An 18,632-nucleotide genomic window follows, 5' to 3' on the forward strand; every position below is an offset into this window, starting at 1 on the left:
TTCTTCACCTGTCAGATAACAATAATGGTGGTGCCGATCTCATTGAGTTGTTGAGAGGTTTGGGTTATTATACATCATCATAGGTAACAGGAAATACATTACTGATATAAATACATGTAGTTTAGAACAGTGCCTGGGACAAGGCTTCATTTGTCTATAGACCCTGTGTGAGTCCCTTACTTATATTAACTACCTGGTCTCTGAAAGCAGCAGGATTATTAATCCTTGCTATCAAATCCCTGTGTTTAAAAAATGCAACATCTCAAACTTCACAACATTATTTTAAATTGTATTTCAGTTTTTCAGTGTTTACTCACCTCAACTAATATAAAGATATCTATCTTCTCTATTCCTTAATTAAGCTGATAAGGTAACAATTGCCTCATAATGCCTGGTGATGATATCTACTTTCATTATTATTATTATTATTATTATTATTTTGGAGACCGAGTCTCGCTCTGTCACCCAGGCTAGAGTGCAGTGGCACAATCTCAGCTCACTGCAAACTTCCCCTCCTGGGTTCAATCCTTTCTCCTGCCTCAGCTTCCCAAGTAGCTGGGATGACAGAAGTCCACCACCACGCCTAGCTAATTTTTGCATTTTTAGTAGAGATGAGGTTTCACCATATTGGCAAGGCTGATCTTGAACTCCTGACCTCAAGTGATCCACCTGCCTTCACCTCCCGAAGTGCAGGGATTACAGTGTGAGCCACCATGCCTGGTCTACTTACATTATTTAAATCTAATTTTATTTTCCATCTGGGGTGTGTGTGTTGGTCTTATCTCCACAGCTGGACAGAAATCTATGAAACAGACTTACCTCCTACCTCTATGGCCTGCAGTTCTTCCTAGGCAAGCTCTCCTCCTCCCCTTGCCAGCTACATCATGAGGGTGAATTATAAGAGGTCCCCATTCTTCATCCCTCCTTTAAAAACCAAGTAACTTTTGAACAACTTTTCCATCAGCCATCAGCATGATTGTTTGACTTGATCAGGCACCTCACCTGACCTCATCCATGAGCATGTGGGCTCAGGATATAATACATGTGAGTCTTTCTGTCCGACCGCCAGGTATCCGCCGCCAGACTGCCCATTGCGTGAAGAAGGGCCGCGGGATGGTGAAAGCTACATTCTGTGACCCAGAAACACAGCCCAATGGGAGACAGAAGAAGTGCCATGAAAAGGCTTGTCCACCCAGGTAACCATCACAAACAGCTGAGCTCTGTGTGTCTGTCTACAGTGATGTCTGACTCAGGAGTAACCCAGTGCTTGCTGATAAAGAAATACTGTGTGGCTTTGTTATTTGGATAAATACAAGAATGCCGTTAAGAGGTTTCTGTGGCTATACTGTTGGAGCCTCTGGCAAGCTCTGAGGACATAGTCTCCCAAGAGCAGTATTTTCACAAGGTGATGTGTTCTGTGTTTAATTATTTGGCAAGACTATGCCCCAAAGCACTGGTGAAGAGAATGCTAAGAAGATCGATCACCCAAAAGTTGTTTCACTAATAGGGTTGTCTTTTCCAAGGCTTTACCAGTGCAACTGCAGTCTTCAGACAAAATGTTGGCCCCTTTGGATCACAGTGCCCACTTGTACTTCAGGCTGCCTGGAAGGGGGTCTCAGAGAGCAGGTTTTCCCGACTTCGACATTACCTGCTTGTGTGGCTGGCTGATTCTTCATTGCTGGGAGCTGCCCTGTGGATTGTAGGATGCTTAGCAGTATTGCTGGCCTGTGTTTATTAGATGCCGGTAGAACTCCCTCCCTCCCTATCCAGGCTATGACAACTAAAAATGTCTGCAGACACTGACAGATGTCACTGTGGGGCAAAATCATCCTCAGTTGACAGCCACTGTTGTAGAGATACTCAGCAAGATTCAGGATATTGCTAACCACACTGGTTCAAGAGATTGGAGTCATAGAAGGTAGTTGGGATGTAATTATGACAGGCTTATGTGTAAAAAAGAAAGAGATAAAAAGGAAAGAAAAAAGGAGGAGAAGAAAGAGGAGGGAAGGACATAAGAAGAGGGAGGGAAAGAGGGAGAGGAGGGAGGAAGAAAGGAAGGAATATTGGTTGATTTCCAGAAAGTGTCTTCATTCTCTGGCGACCTTAAACAGGGATGCATTTATGCTGCAGAGTCCACCAAGCGTGCATCCCAGTTCTAAGCAGACACACTATGAGGCATTTAAACAAGGGAAAGATTCGTTGATATCACAAATCAAACAGGTAACAGGGTGGATTCTAAAGAAGAGCTACAATGTGATAAATATCCAAGAAGTAGGTTAGAAAGCAGAGTCAGGACAAGCCAGGTGAAAACAGAGCTGTCACTCTCTTAACAGTCCAAACAGGCAGGACCCAGAGGCCAGGATATTCTCATCTCAGAGAGCGAGGTTTATTTTCTCTTCTGTTCTGTGCCTTTTTCTGGGTAGAAGCTGGACCCCACCGCTATTGAAGGAGGACAGAAATGTTTCATTGCCTCACTTTGCTGTAGCTCCTTCCTATGGCTCTTTTGCCAGGAAGAACTAGAAATGACAAGGGAAGGTTAGGCTAGCACTAGGTTTTATATAAAATTGCAGTTATATTACCTTCTCAGGGAAGAATGAGCCAGGAAAGAGAGACTTTCTTAGAGCTAGTCCATCACCTACTACTCCACAGAGCTCATGAATTGAGAGATTTTTTACTTCTGGGAATGTTAATCAAGCATGATCTAATACATACAGGTACAATTTCTGAAAATGCACTCTCAAGCAGGGTGTGATAAACTAAGTAGAATTCCATGAAACGCTCAGATATAATGGTTGGATTAGTTCATTTTCATGCTGCTGATAAAGACATACCTGAGACTGGATAATTTACAAAGAAAAAGAGGTTTAATGGACTCATAGTTCTATGTGGCTGGGGAAGCCTCACAGTCATGGCAGAAGGTGAAAGGCATGTCTTACATGACTACAGACAAGAGAGAATGAGAGCCAAGTGGAGGGGGTGTGGCCTTATAAAACCATCAAATCTCGGGAGACTTATGGGGGAAACTGCCTCTGGGATTCAATTATCTCCCACCGGGCCCCTCCCCCAATATGTGGGAATTATGGGAGCTACAATTCAAGATGAGATTTGGGTAGAGACGCAGCCAAACTGTATCAATGGCCACTTTACCATAGTCCGTCTTATTTATGACTGCATTTCAGCCTCTACAAATATTTATGAAATTGTCATAAGACAGGGCATAGATATTACTCTGAGGTGGTATATGAGGAGATTAAGGCTCAGAGAAATTTGATGCCATACCCTAGGGGAAAGGGCTGCAGAGAAAACTAGCACTCTTTAAAAAAAATTTTACTTTAAGTTCTGGGATACATGTGCAGAACGTGCAGGTTTGTTACATAGGTATACACGTGCCATGGTGGTTTGCTGCACCTATCAACCCATCATCTAGGTTTTAAACCCCACATGCATTAGGTATTTGTCCTAATGCTCTCCCTCCCCTTGCCCCCACCCCGACAGGCCCCAGTGTGCGATGTTCCCCTCCCTGTGTCCATGTGTTCTCATTGTTCATCTCCCATTTATGAGTGAGAAAATTCGGTGTTTGGTTTTCTGTTCCTGTGTTAAAAACTAGCACTTTTAAAGAACTCACTATTTTCCAAGCTCTTTCCATATAAACATATCACTTAATCCTGTAAGCACCCTAAATTTATGTTCATTATATAAATGAAGACTCCAAATCCTTCACAAAAATTTCCCTAGGTCACTTAGCTACAAATTGTAGAGGTGGGATTTGAACCCAGATTTGTCCGCTGTGCTTCCTCTGCATGTGCTGCTACACCATGCTGCTGCCCAGATCTGACGATATGCAGGTTTCAGTGCTAGAACCAGAATTCCCTACATTTAAATTATTTCTCCCATGTTAAAACACAATACAAATGTTATGAATGTGCAGAAAAATCTGACTCCAAAATTAAGTCATGTATGCAAATTTTTAAAAGGATTAAAGGAAAAGAAATTAAGTTGATTTGCTTTTATTTTTTTGAGACAGAGTCTTGCTCTGTCACCCAGGCTGAAGTACAGTGGCACGATCTCAGGTCACTGCAACTTCTGCCTCCCAGGTTCAAGCAATTTTCTCCTGCCTCAGCCTCCTGAGTAGCCGGGATTACAGGCAAACCCCATCACACTGGACCAATTTTTGTGTTTTTAGTAGAGATGGGGTTTTACCATGTTGGCCAGGCTGATCTCAAACTCCTGAACTCAAGTGATTCACTGCCCCAGCCTTCCAAAGTGCTGAGATTACGGGCATGAGCCCATAAGGATGGCGATTTGCTTTTTTAAGAATAAATAAATAATAAACTAATACTATTTGTTTTTGCAAACTTAGTTCAGTAGTTTCCTTGCATATGAATTTCAAATTGCAATATCTTCTCTGTCACCTTATTTCCATGATCTCTGAAAAGTTCACACCCATCATTGAGATCTGTCATTTCCTTTCCCAAAAAATTTCCTATGCAAAGTTTAATCTTATTTATTTCTGGGTCATTTTGCTTCAGTAATATCTTGTTTTTACAACCAATTTCGACATTCTGCATTCTTCCCCAAGGGAGTATTCAGACAGATTTTTTTTTAAGATTTAATAAAAGCTTTTTCTAAACATAAAAAATATGTATTGGATAGCCAATGGCTTTCAGGATGAAAGCCTTGTAGAGCATGTTCCAGGAAAGAGTGGGCTGTCAAGAAAGAAATTCTTTGAAATTTTAGTATATCTGACTCCAGAAAGAGGTTATTTGAGTCTCTTCTCCCTACTGACTTCTCTCTGAACTTTGGTTTTCAGCAAAGCAAAGCTCGGCTAGGCCACAGCTGTGATGGGGCCTAGCATTTCCAAAGTGCTCAGCAAACCTCTGACAGTGACTTTTTGAAACTCTCGCAGCTGCATGTAGGTATCAGTCCAAAAATAATGACATATGATTTAAATCACGGTTTCTCAACCTCAGCGCTATTGCTGCTTTGGGCTGGATAGTTTTTTGTTGTTGTGGGAAGCTGTCTCGTGCAATGTCAGAGGTTTAGCAGTATCCCTGGACTCTATCCACTAGATGCCAATAGCAACCCACCCCCACTTCCTTGTCACCACTGATTCGTGACAATGAAAAATGTCTTCATAGTTTCCCAAATGTCCCCTGGGGAGGGAGGCTGTGGAAATCTCTGCTGATTGAGATCTTCTGATTTAAATGAAAGGAATGAGATCATCGAGACTGGGAAAAGCCCATGAAAGAGGGAAAGGGACTGAGTGTGGTGTGTGTAGGGGACAAGAAAGCTGGAGAAAATGAGGCTGGAGGAATGGGATATAATGGGAATGTGGAGACAATGTGTACACAAGGCCAGGAGGTAAGGGTGCTTGCACTGTAGTCATGGTTTTGTCAGAATTTGAAATGGTCAGTTGAATTGAATTTTGGAATGCAAATTCTATTAGGAAAAACATTAGCACAAAGAAAGATGATCATTATAAAAATTGATTTTTTTAAGGAAATTACTATTCTTTGCAAGAGTAACAAATTCAGATTTGGACTTTCAGTTATCTGAGTAATGAAGGTTAAAAAGAGTGAGGTGTCCTGGTTCATTGGCGATCAGAGCTGTTGGAGCAGGTACTGATAGGGGAATCAGTAGAAGGTACTGATAAAAGAGGGGTTCTTTTAAAGATAAAAGAGAGGTTCAGGGAGTCTCTAACACACCCCTTCTACTTGATCTCAGAGAAGACTCGTATCCAAACTACAGTAAACTTTTCCAGAATTCCAGAACAACTACAGGCTCTCCAAGAATCTGAAACATAGGCACACACAGGCACACACACACACACACACACACACAGGCACACACACACACACACACACACACAGGCACACACACACACACACACACACAGACACACACACAGACACACACACACACACTGAGAACAGTCATTGAGATAAACATAAAATTTCCCATAAATATAAAAGGAGTATTCTATTAGAAATCTCCTACAAGAGGTGCGATTATGGCAAACACCTGAAAGAATGAGATGGACAGCAGAGAACAACTTGACCATGGCTCCTGAGCCCTGGGCCTGGAAGACCTTTACAGAAAAAAAAAAAAAAAAAAAAAAAAAAAAAAAGATGATTTTCACTTTAATCTTGTGAGACTAAGACTTAGCTGAGTCCATTTTGTGTTGCTAAAACAGAATACCACAGACTGGGTAATTTATACAGAACTTTATTTCTTGGTCAACTATGGTGACTCACTCTGTAATCCCAGCACTTTGGGAGGCCAAGGCAGAAGGATCACTTGAGCACAGGAGTTCGAGACTAGCCTAGGCAACATAGCAATACCCTTTCTCTATAAAAATAAAAATAAAAGGCCGGGCGCGGTGGCTCAAGCCTGTAATCCCAGCACTTTGGGAGGCCGAGGCGGGTGGATCACGAGGTCGAAAGATCGAGACCATCCTGGTCAACATGGTGAAACCCCGTCTCTACTAAAAATACAAAAAATTAGCTGGGCATGGTGGCACGTGCCTGTAATCCCAGCTACTTAGGAGGCTGAGGCAGGAGAATTGCCTGAGCCCAGGAGGCGGAGGTTGCGGTGAGCCGAGATCGCGCCATTGCACTCCAGCCTGGGTAACAAGAGCGAAACTCCGTCTCAAAAAAAAATAATAAAATAAAATAAAATAAAAATAAAAAATAAATTTCTTTTAAAAAGAAACATTTCTCACAGTTCTGGAGGTTGGAAGGCCAAGATCAAGGTACCAGCATTTGATCTGGCGAGGGCCTTCTTGCTGCACCCTCATAAGGCTGAAAGAGGAAGGGCAACAGAGGACAAGCATCCATGACCTCGAGAAGAGTGAATGGGTAAACCACCCCCCAAATCCTTTTGCAAGCGGCCTTAATCCATTCATGATGGCAAAGCCCTCACTACCTAAACACCTCCCATCGGAGCCCACCTCCCAACACCATTATATCCGGGATTCAGTTTCTAACACATTATGTTTTTGGGAACACATTTAGACCATAGAAAAGCACAGGCAATATGTCTCCCAAAGGACTGTAGAGAAAACTCCAGGAAGAGAAAACAAGAAGGTCCATTATCACTGTGTGGTGATATAGCTGAAAGCCCTGTAGCAAGTACTTAGGTAAATTAGGCTTTCAGTCAACTCAGACTAAGGGCTACAGAATGGCATTTCATATATTCCCTTGGCCTGGCCTCCTTTAGAAAAGTCAGAGGTAGAACAAAGTAATTAGATTAATACGGTTGGGCACTTACTTGGTTTCACATCATACTGTTCCAATGTTATTAGCTCTTTAGCCACTGATGTTAAACACCAAACAATTAGTAAGTGATCTCAATTACTTATTAACTGAAGAATATAGTAGGATTGAGGAATTGCTTTCTTCTGATATTTTTAACGAGATTAAAAGTGTGACAATCAAAAGAAATTCTACATAAATAAATTCAATATTTAGTAAATAAAAATAAAAGTAAAAAGTTTTATCTTCTTCAAAATTACCAAAACGGAATGCTATCTCAAGTTAGGAGGCTTTCTTAAAGTCAGGAATGAAGGACTTCGCCCAGTGTACTATTTTCCCATGACAAATCGAAGTGTTCCACTTATTACTATATGAAGGGATGAACAAGCGGACTGTATGTAGAACAATAATGGACCCAAACCACACTGGGTGAAGACACTTGTTCTGTCTTCTGTATTGGGGAAAATTTGCACAACAATGGAGAAGAGAGACAAGAGATGGCTTCCTGCCATTTTCAAAAACGACTTTTATGTAACAAGTGGGCCCATCCATATCCCAGATTCTTGAGTAAAAAAATGATTTAATTTTATTCTTTTTCTACTCATTTCTTATCAAAGGGATCAGTAAAAATATTAACAATTAGACTGCAGGAGATTAAAAAATAAATAAATAAAGACCATGTCCCCAGTTGGTTGCCTCCTACATAATTAAAAAATTTGTATTTAAGTACCTACTTTACATTCAGTTAAGAGCCAGGAGACCTAGAGTCTAATCGGACTCTTACTCAATAGCGTGGTCAAAATAACAATAAATCGTAACAAATGCTTGAGTTCTTGTTATGTGTCAGGCTCTGTACTATGCACTTTACATGAATTAGTCTTTCATTTAATGCACAACACAACACTCATACAAAGAAAAAATATTTTTACACCCATTGAATAGATGAGAAAGTGAAGCTTGAGCCTGCTTAAAGTTGCACAGAAGAACCCTGGACCTCAGTTTTCTTACTGAACAGACAGGGCATGCATATCTATTTTTTTCTCATTCAAAAACATGCTTATTTAGCAACTGCTTATGCCATGTGTTCTGCTGAGCCTCTGGAGCTGTGATAGAAGACACCGTGGCCCTGTCTGCAGCACGCCCCCTAGTGGATTGCAGGGTCTCCATGCCGCCCCCAGCCCTGTGGTCTGCATTTCCGCCCCTGCTTTCTCAATGGCTGAATGGAATGTATGTGTAAGTCGGTGATCTTCTCTCACTTGTCCATGTCTGCCTGCAGGTGGTGGGCAGGGGAGTGGGAAGCATGCTCGGCGACATGCGGGCCCCACGGAGAGAAGAAGCGAACCGTGCTGTGCATCCAGACCATGGGCTCTGACGAGCAGGCTCTCCCGCCCACAGACTGCCAGCACCTGCTGAAGCCCAAGACCCTCCTTTCCTGTAACAGAGACATCCTGTGCCCCTCGGACTGGACAGTGGGCAACTGGAGTGAGGTGAGCTGCGGGCTCAGAGGGGAAACTGGCATTATTTATGCTTCATCAGCTCCTGCCTTTCTTCTCATTGTCTAATCCAAAGTGACCCTAGGTAAAATTCCAAAATAGCCAGCATTCCTCCCCTCTGGCCTGTCTCCTGCATTTCCTGCTGTGTCCAGTGCTTATTTTCCATTCACACGGGATCTTGCTCTCACTTGCTCAGTGGTCAGCTTACTACCTGACAAGGGTAAGATAGACCCCCCCGCTCCGGTACAGGATCACGACCACTAATTAATAAATCGTCAGAAGTTTGGCTGGGCCTATTGTTAAACCATTGGTAGCAGATCAGGGACCTCCCACACACTTCGAAAGTAGTTTATAAAACATTGACCAGCACATCACTGTAGTTACCCCAAACCAAAGGAGCGTCACTTGACACTAAGAAAAATCCCCTCAAATTATCCATCTGTTCACCATATGTCAAGGCCAAACCAGACCAAGCTTTAAAACATCTATTATTAACCACGTATGTTCAAATAAATGTTGCATTTTCCCAAAATTAATTTGATCTAATTATCTGACTATAATTGGAAATCAGTCAGCTGGAAGGTTATGAAAAGCTCCCAGGCTTTAATTTTCTTTGGGTCACTGTGGAATCTGGTTTCATCAGGCCGTGCACTCCCAGTTATCAGTGGAAGGCCCCACGGTCTCCAAGGGCCTCAGCTCTGCTTCCCTCTGTGCAGTTCAGTAAACAGCCTAAGGAGTGACTAGAACATACCTGTTTGTTTTGTTTGGTTGGTTGGTTTTGTTTTAATTGCACTTCAGGTTCTGGGGTACATGTACAGAACATGCAGGATCGTTGCATAGGTACACACATGGCAATGTGGTTTGCTGCCTCCATCCCCCCGTCACCTATATCTGGCATTTCTCCCCATGTTATCCCTCCCCAACTCCCTACCCACCGCTGTCCCTCCCCTATTCCCCCAACACACCCCAGTGCATACCTGTTTTTTTAAAACTTAACAGGCCAGAGTTTAGAGATGGATGCTGACTTCATCTTTTGAGCTTCCTTGAGCAGCCATATGCTTCCCATAATAATGCTACCACTGGCCGTGCACCAGTAATCCCAGCACTTTAGGAGGCTGAAGCAGGAGGATCACTTGAGCTTAGGAGTTTGAGACCAGCCTAAGCAACATGACAAAACCCCATCTCTATGAAAAATACAAAAAATTAGCCAGGCGTAGTGGCTCATGCCTGTAGTCCCAGCTACTTGCGGGGGCTGAGGCAGGAGGATCACTTGAGCCTGGGAGATTGAGAAGTTGTAGTGAGCTGATATCATGCCACTGTACTCCAGCCTGGGAGAGAAAGTGAGACCCTGTCCCAAAATAATAATAAATAACAATGATGCCACCATTGCTCAGGATATTTTAGAAACTCCTGGGAGGACTCAGAGCAAATGGAGAATATGTGATTCAGGAGGATGCCACAGAAAGTCAATTAGAATGGAGCCTGCTGGATAAATGAGTAATGTGATCAAAATCTTTGTGTTTAAAAAATAGTATTTGATTATAAATATGTGAGAGATTGCTTTCCACCTTATAAAGGTGCTCTGAAATAAGAATTTTAAAATTTGTGTAAGCAAAGGTACCATCTCCGAAGACACCTATTTGAAAGCAAAACATTCATCTAAATACAGCAACTTTGATAAAACCTTATTTCCAAGACTCCTTTTTATAAGCTTATGCCACAGTTTCGGTTTAGTTATCTTCTGAATCTGTAGAGAATGTTCTCTTGGACATCTAGGTGAAATTTTAAAAGAAAAAAGCAATAGAAGGTATGGTCCCTAGATCGTAAGAACTTCCATCCAATGGGAGAGATAAGATCCAGAAAAGAAAAAGAAAAAGGAAAGAAAGCAAAGGAAGTACAAAGATAACACATGAAAGAACTAGACCTACATACAAACAGGGCGTATTACTGATTCATGCGCCCTTGTATGTACACACATCAGTGATGAGCCAAACATTCTTTTTCTATTCCTGGGAGTATAATCACAGCATTTGGCTGGCCTGCCTTATTAGTCCACTGCAATCTAGGTGTCTGTAAATTACAGTGTTGTCAAAATAAGGCTGAGTAGAGTATTGTTACTGGTTTATTAAATCTGTTTACCAAAAATGTCTTGGCCGCATCCCAAACTGTTAATAATCCTCGTCAAGTAGAATTTACTAATTACTAACATCTTAATGCTTTTTCAGAGGACTGCAATTACAGGTTTGGCTGTGTTCTTATTGTGTTCATGTTTATGGGACGCATAGTAACATGTCTTTTTAAAAATTTATTTTACTTTAAGTTCTGGGGTACACGTGCAGATCATGCAGGATTGTTACATAAGTATACACATGCCATGGTGGTTTGCTGCCTCCATCCCCCCTTCACCTACATTAGGTATTTCTCCTAATATTATCCCTCCCTAATCTTCCCATCCCCAGCTATCCCTCCCCTAACCCCCCATCCCCTCCCAGTAACAGATCTTAACTAGAGAACAAGAGACCAAAAAGTTGGCATGATGTAAGAAGCACTCGGGTCTGTGGTTCCATACACAGGCTGCTGCATAATCAATGGACCACACACGGACAGTTTCTAGCTTCCACTTGACAGAGCTGAGCAGAAAGGCTGAGCCAATGCCTTCATTCAGAAGATGTTATTAGAAGGGCTTTTAGTTAAATCGGTATCAAAATATTCATCAAATGGGTCTTCCTGTCTTCTCTCTGCTATCTTACTAATAACCTTCTAATGAACTTTGCTGTTATGATGAAATGTCTTTGACATTCTAATTATGCCCAGATACATTTTTAAAGAGAGGTGACATAGTGATTGTTGGTAGGCAATATTTATCATCTGTATTTTGTCTGGAGACCAACATCATTTGAAGCAGATAGTGCTCCAGCCATCATTTGCTCTGCACTGTGTCATTTGGTCCATGCTGCATGATCTGGGACTGTAAGATTATTGGTCCAAAAGGCCCCAAAACTGACAGCCTCTAGAATCCTATAAAACGACTTTCCCTGGGCTGACCTAAGTGAGAAGAAAAAAGAGGTATATTCATGAGTTCCCTTCCCTATCAAAGCACTCCACCAACTCAAGCAGGGAGGGGAGAGTGATCTCAGCTGTGCCAGGTTGGTATACTGATCCCTGTCCCAGCAGGGATCAGAAAGGGAGCTCTCTCTCCCCTGCTGCCCCAAGCAGGACTTTTCTGCCCCCTGTGACCAGCCTCTTTTCTCTAAGCTCATGTTCTAGAGGATACCTGACTTTCACCTCCAATCTCAGGTTTTTCAAAAACAAAAACAAAAAATAATCTTATCCTAGTTTTGCCCACCCTACTTTGTGGGCTTAGAGGTAAAGAAGGGAATTGTAGTTATTGTAAATAGAGACCAGGTATCAAAGTTATTGTGGCTCCCTTAACTTCCTAGATACATCATTTCAGGGACATACCTTGTCTCTTGTGAGAGGCAGCCAGTCTAGTAGTGAAGGGCACAGCCCCTAGAGCATGGCTTCCTGGGTTCAAATGCCTAAGTGTGACAAACAGCACACTCCAGAAGCCAGGATGTGTGTGTTTGTTTATACAGTTTCTCTTTCCAAAGGCATTTCAGGCAGTTTGCAGTAAAAGGGCTCTAGACATTGAAGTGATGAACTAGAAGTTGTGGTCATGCCTGGGAGCAGAGAGCAAACGTGAATAATAGTGTTATTTTGATGAAGCTTTCAGTTTAACCCAGTGCATCCAGACAACCAGGCAATAAGGGCAGCCCAGTGGGTCCCATAATTCTTTCTATCTGATAGATGGAAGGTTACCTCTTCTTCAGGAGACACCTTTGCTACTCCCAAGGAAAACTTTAAAACAAATTGCCAAAATTATATGAGATTTTTAATAATGGTTCCACTCCAGAGATATAACTAGAGCATGTTTAGGCAGATACTTTGTAAAAATATGTGCCATCTTTTTCCTTGGATGGATGGATGGATGGATGGATGGATACATGGATAACCACCATATACTTAACAGATGTTTGATTTGTGCATCCTTGGCAGAAAGGGAAGTGGGACGAGCCCTGGCTGAGATCACAGAGAACAGTCTTGGTTCTGATCTTGTACTGCATAAACTTGTATTGCACATTTTACAGTCTTAGGAAAATGATTTTTCCTTATAGGACCTCCGTTTCCTCAACTATAAATCAACATGTTGTTTCTCCTAGTAACTAGATTAATAGTAATGATGAGTAGTAATTTTTCTAGGTTTTCCATCCCTGGCATTCTCTAATTGTGTGGCCTTGAGCCAGTGTTAATTCTCTCTTAGCCTGTTGTCATTTAGAAAGATAGCATTATTGTAAGAATTCAGTAAGATAATTCATGCAAACACTTAGCATAGTGCCTGGTAAATATCAAGTGTTCACTAACTTATTATCAGACAAGAAGACAAGGGTCTACTTTCCATGCTACTCTGATTTTGCAAACCTTGCTCAATCAGTTGTACCCAAATGTGCTGAAGGAATTGATCTGTGGCCGCCTAAGCTTTCACCTATCCCCTCCCTGAGCTCAAGGAGCTCATTCATTTTATGCTTGAAACACTGTAATCGAAGTGCTTAGGGCCTACAGATTTTTCAAGGGCCTGCACAACTATTTGAGACCTGAAAAACAACTCATGCATCACTTCTATAAAAACAAAAGGACTTTGCAAAATCAGGAATCAGTATTTAATTGCATGTTAATAGCAAATACATACCAAGAATTTAGTATGTATTATTACTATGTATTATGTATGTATCTATTAAATACTTCTATGGGTATTAGCACATTTAATCTATTTTTTACTATTATACTTTAAGTTTTGGGGTACATGTGTAGAACATGCAGGTTTGTTACATAGGTATACACATGCCACGGTGGTTTGCTGCATCTATCACCCTGTCATCTACATTAGGTATTTCTCCTAATGCCATCTCTCCCCTGTCCCCCAACCCCCTGCTATCCTTCCCCTAAACCCCCACCCTCAACAGGCCCCCATGTGTGATGTTCCTCTCCCTGTGTCCATGTGTTCTCATTGTTCAACACCCACTTATGAGTGAGAATGTGCAATGTTTGGTTTCCTGTTCTTGTGTCAGTTTGCTGAGAATGATGATTTCCAGCTTCAACCATGTCCCTGCAAAGGACATGAACTCATCCTTTTCATGGCTGCATAGTATTCCATGGTGTATATGTGCCACATTTTCTTTATCCATTCTATCCTTGATGGGCATTTGGGTTGGTTCCAAGTCATTGCTATTGTGAATAGTACCACATTTAATCTTCACCATGACTTATTTAGCCCTATTTAATTAATACAAGTGAAGAAACTGAGGCATTGAAATGTTTAGAAATTTGTCTAAGGTCACATAACCACTAAGCCATGGAGCCAGGATTTGAATACAGACAGCACAGGGTCTACTCTTAACACTTTGCTATATGGCATCTCAAATACCTGCAAAATATAGTGATATGACAGCTCTTAATATTTATTTAAAAATTTTGTGTTTGGAAATTATTGGTAGACCGGATTTTCTCTTTTTAATTTTTTTGGAATTTCAGACTATGCATAATGATTGCTGAGAAATCAGAGCCTCCCAAAAATTAAACGTTATCCTCACTGAATAATTTCAAAAGCTCAGAAAAATAATAAAGCTTTTTAAAAAGATGAATAGACATTTCTCAAAAGAAGGAGTACAAATAGCAACAAGCATATGAAAAGATGCTCAACATCACTGATCATCAGAGAGATTCAAATCAAAACTGTAATGATCTGTCATCTTACCCCAGTGAAAATGGCTTACACCCAAAAGACGGGCAAAAACAAATGTTGTTGAGGATTTGGAGAAAAGGGAAACCTTATACACTGTTGGTAGGAATGTATATAGTTTAACCACTATGGAGAACAGTTTGGAGGTGCCTCAAAAACACAAAAGTTAAGCTACCACGTGATCCAGCAATCCCACTGCTGGGTATGTACCAAAAAGAAAGGAAGTCAGTCTATCAAAGAGATATCTGCACTCCTATGTTTGTTGCAGCACTGTTGACAATAGCTAAGATTTGGAAGCAATGTGGGTATCCACCAACAAATGAATAAAGAAAATGTGGTACATAAACACAATGGAGTACTATTCAGTCATACGAATGAATGAGATCCAGTCATTTGCAACAACGTGGATAAACTGGAGATCATTATGTTAAGTGAAATAAACCAGGCCCAGAAAGAGAAACAATGCATCTTCTCACTTACTTTAAAGCTCTAAAAATCAAAACAAGTCAACTCATGGACATAGAGAGTAGAAGGATGGTTACTAGAGGCTAGAAATAGTAGTGGGAGTTTGCAGGGAAGGTAGGAATGGGTGCAAACCATAAAGAAATGGTTTATGGGTACAAAAAAAATGGAAAGAATGAATAAGACCTACTATTTGGTAGCACAATGAGGTGACTATTGTCAATAATAACTTAATTGCACATTTTTAAATAAAGAGTATAATGATATTGTTTGTAAACAAAGGATAAATGCTTGAAGGGATGGATACCCCATTCTCTATGATGTGCTTATTTCACATTGCATGCCTGTACCAAACATCCCATGCACTCCATAAATATATATACCTACTATGTGCCCATAAACATTTTTTAAAAGTGAATTGAAAAAAAAAATAATAAAGCCTTTCAAGTGTTTTTTATAGCAAAAGATTACATTTCACTTGAAAGGAGAGATGCATTTGAATATATTTGATGGGATGTGGGGTGGAGGATCCAAAAGCAAACACACCCAGAGGTTAGGAAGATCTCTAATCGACCCTTCCTGTGCCTGACAAACGAACAAACAAAACATTCACTTAACCAAGGTACTGAGAATCAATAAAGCACAAAGCCGATCACAGGAGTGTTGGAATGCCCAGTGACCCAATCGACTGAATGCTAATGTTCACAAATGAGCCCTCTCTGGCTCTTGGGACAGAAGGCAGGACAGCAAGAGGCAATGCTTGTCTATTGCTAAATGAGAAGCAAAGCCAGACTGATGTAAAGTCCCTGCCAATCCAGGGAAGAGAGAGCATGGAGGGATAGGGATATTTTTGAGTCACTGACCCTCTAGATTCCCCAGTTCCAGGCACACCTGTGAGGCTGGCCATCTGATATTCTGACTCTGTCACTCCATCTTTTGATATGGAGTGTCATTAGTGTCAACATCTCAGTTCTTCCCAGGCATCGGTAGCCTGTACTCTGCCAGGGTTCCTGGAGAACAGATATAGGCACCTCTGCAACAACTACTCACAGAAAACCAGCTGGGAGCTATGTTGATTGTTCTCCTCAGGTCTGATTTTTTTTAATATCTAAGCTACTGTCTTAGTTTTTGAGGGCTGCCCTAATGAAGTGCCACAAACTGGACAGATTAAACAACAGGAATTTATTGTCTCTCAGAGGCTGCAAATCCAAGATCAAGATACTGGCAAAGTTGCTCCCTTCTGAAAGCTGTGAGGGTGGATTTCTCCATGCCTTTCTCCCAGCTTCTGATGGCTTCATGTCAATCTTTGGTGTTCCTTGGCTTGTACATGTGTCACCCCAACCTCTGCCTTCATCTTCACATGACATTCTACCTGCCTGTGATCTCTGTGTTCAGATTTCCTCTTTTGATATGGATACCATTAGGGCCCACCCTCATGACCTTATTGTAACTTGATTACCTCTTTAAAGATCCTATCTCTAATAAATAAGGTCAAATTCTGAGATTAAAGGGCATTGGGATTTTGATATATCTTTTTTGAGAGGGACACAGTTCAACCCATAACAGATACCTATTTTTTTTTAGCTTACTTTCAAAGCTGGTGTTTGTATGAGATCTAATTATTCATTTATAAATTTCTGAGATTGTGCATTAAATGTTTTAATCCCTGAAGTATTCACTGTTTCTCTACTCAGCCCGTTAGCCCAAGTCCTCTGATAAACTCCAACTGTGTTTTTGAACAAATTCTTCCTCAGCATTACAGCTCGGTGCCAATTGTGAGCCTCCTCGCCCCCCACAGTGCACCACAGGTGGGTGGAGTTGACAAATTTGGCAGCAAACCTCTTTCTAGGTGGGTTCCCCAACAAGAGGCCTGAATCCAGGAGTGGTGACAAGTGAGGGCAAAATGACTCCCAGAGAACACATTAACAGGTTAACGTGCTGCTTGCCTGGCCCAGGGTTCAAAAATACAAGGTAAGGGCACACGATAATCATAGCTGAAGTTCGTTTGGAGAATTCTGAAACTACCGATGGAGATGAGTTTGGAGCGTGGTGGTGTGCACTGTATTTATCTCATCTGAAGGGCTTGACAGCTCCTAAGGAGATAAACACAGTTGGAAGATGTACTGGAAGAAGCGTGGAGCTGAATACAAAGCAGCACTGCCTGTTCTGCCGTGAGTAGGAGAAAAGGCAAATTTGTGTTCAAGCCCAATGTGCTTGGTAGACACCCAATACTGTCCAGATGGGCATAATGTGCCCCAGAACTAAGGAATGGCAATCGTGGGTTATTTGAAAGGTTCAGTGTATGCTGGCTAAGGAAAGGAGATGTGGATGGAAGGTTGATGCGCTGAGTAATCTATAAACTCCCGGACCCCAGGTCTTCATTAATCAGGTTTTAGGTTACCATTTGAGAATGAGAGCAATAGATGAAGACTATCAGCTTTCCCAAAAGAAGTAAAAAATCAGGTGTTTTACTAACATAAAATTGCTCATTTTTAAAATGTTAGCTACTATTTTGGTTTTTGGTTTTTGTTTGTTGGTTGGTAGGTTAGTAGGTTTTAAGATTGAGCAGGCCAAAGAATACAAGGCCGTGGGCCAAACATAGCCATTAGGCTGCTACTTTGGAACTCCTCCTCTTCAAGAACCATCTTCTGTTTTGAAATATTAAAATCTAACGTATTTTAACTCAGCAACCAGCTAGGTAGCTGAAATGGTCTGGCTCTGTGTCCCTACCCAAATCTCGTCTTGAATGGTAATCCAAATTATAAACCCCATGTGTTGAGGGAGATACCTCGTAAGGGATGATTAGATCATGGGAGCGGTTCCCCCATGGTGTTCTTGTGATAGTGAGTCCTCAGGATGTCTAATGGTTTTATAAGGGGCTTTCCCCACTTCACTCTGTCCTTCTGTCTCCTACTGCCATGTGAAGAGGGACAGATTTGCTGCTTCTTCCACCATGATTATAAATTTCCCCAGCCACGCAGAACTGTGAGGCAATTAAACCTCTTTCCTTTATACATTTCCCAGTCTCAGGTATTTCTTCATAGCAGCATGAAAACGAACTAATACGGTAGTTATTCCTTACTCCTGCCTTGCTCTTTTAGGTTGAGCAAATTCACACCATCAGAAGACTACTTAGTACTTGTTATTTGTAAATTTGAAAACCACATATCCATCTGTTAGCTCTAGGAAGTCTGAATTTAAAAAAATCCAGCAGTAAATCAGTGTGGGGTGTGTGGGTCTCCACAGTATCTTGTAGACATGTGCTTGCACCTACCTCACCCGGACAGCTGCTCACTTCACCCCTCCCTGATAAGACACTTCTGTGTGTCACCGTCAAGGGCAGTAGAAATTGGGGAACCCCAAGACCTTTGTTGTGATCACTATTACTATTATCAACATCATTATTAGAACAGTAATAATCATAGCTTTCAATCACTAATTGTCTTCATATATTGTGACACCTCTGTTAAGCCTATTGTTGAAGGTAATCCACACAGCAGCCTTCAAAGTACATGCTGCTGTTTCTGTTTCCAGGTGAAGAAGCTGAGGCTTAGTCACTGAATCATGCAGGGAGTTAATACGATAGATCAGAGAATTTAAGCTATCTCAGAAGTTTTATCGTTTTTT

The 18,632-nt window shown here is 41.5% G+C and overlaps 1 protein-coding gene across 3 annotated transcripts in view; it reads left to right on the forward strand.

Annotated features, from left to right (window-relative positions):
- ADAMTS12 (ADAM metallopeptidase with thrombospondin type 1 motif 12) overlaps positions 1 to 18,632 on the forward strand; it is a 364,104-nt gene that overhangs the window by 305,508 nt on the left and 39,964 nt on the right. For all 3 annotated transcript variants that reach the window (XM_074386716.1, XM_003936214.4, XM_074386709.1), the window contains exons 17-18: positions 1,070 to 1,196; positions 8,530 to 8,740. In XM_074386716.1, the coding sequence (XP_074242817.1) occupies positions 1,070 to 1,196; positions 8,530 to 8,740 (338 nt within the window). The remainder of the gene's footprint in view (positions 1 to 1,069; positions 1,197 to 8,529; positions 8,741 to 18,632) is intronic.

Source organism: Saimiri boliviensis, chromosome 1 (genome assembly GCF_048565385.1).
Source record: "Saimiri boliviensis isolate mSaiBol1 chromosome 1, mSaiBol1.pri, whole genome shotgun sequence".
Classification (NCBI taxonomy): domain Eukaryota; kingdom Metazoa; phylum Chordata; class Mammalia; order Primates; family Cebidae; genus Saimiri; species Saimiri boliviensis.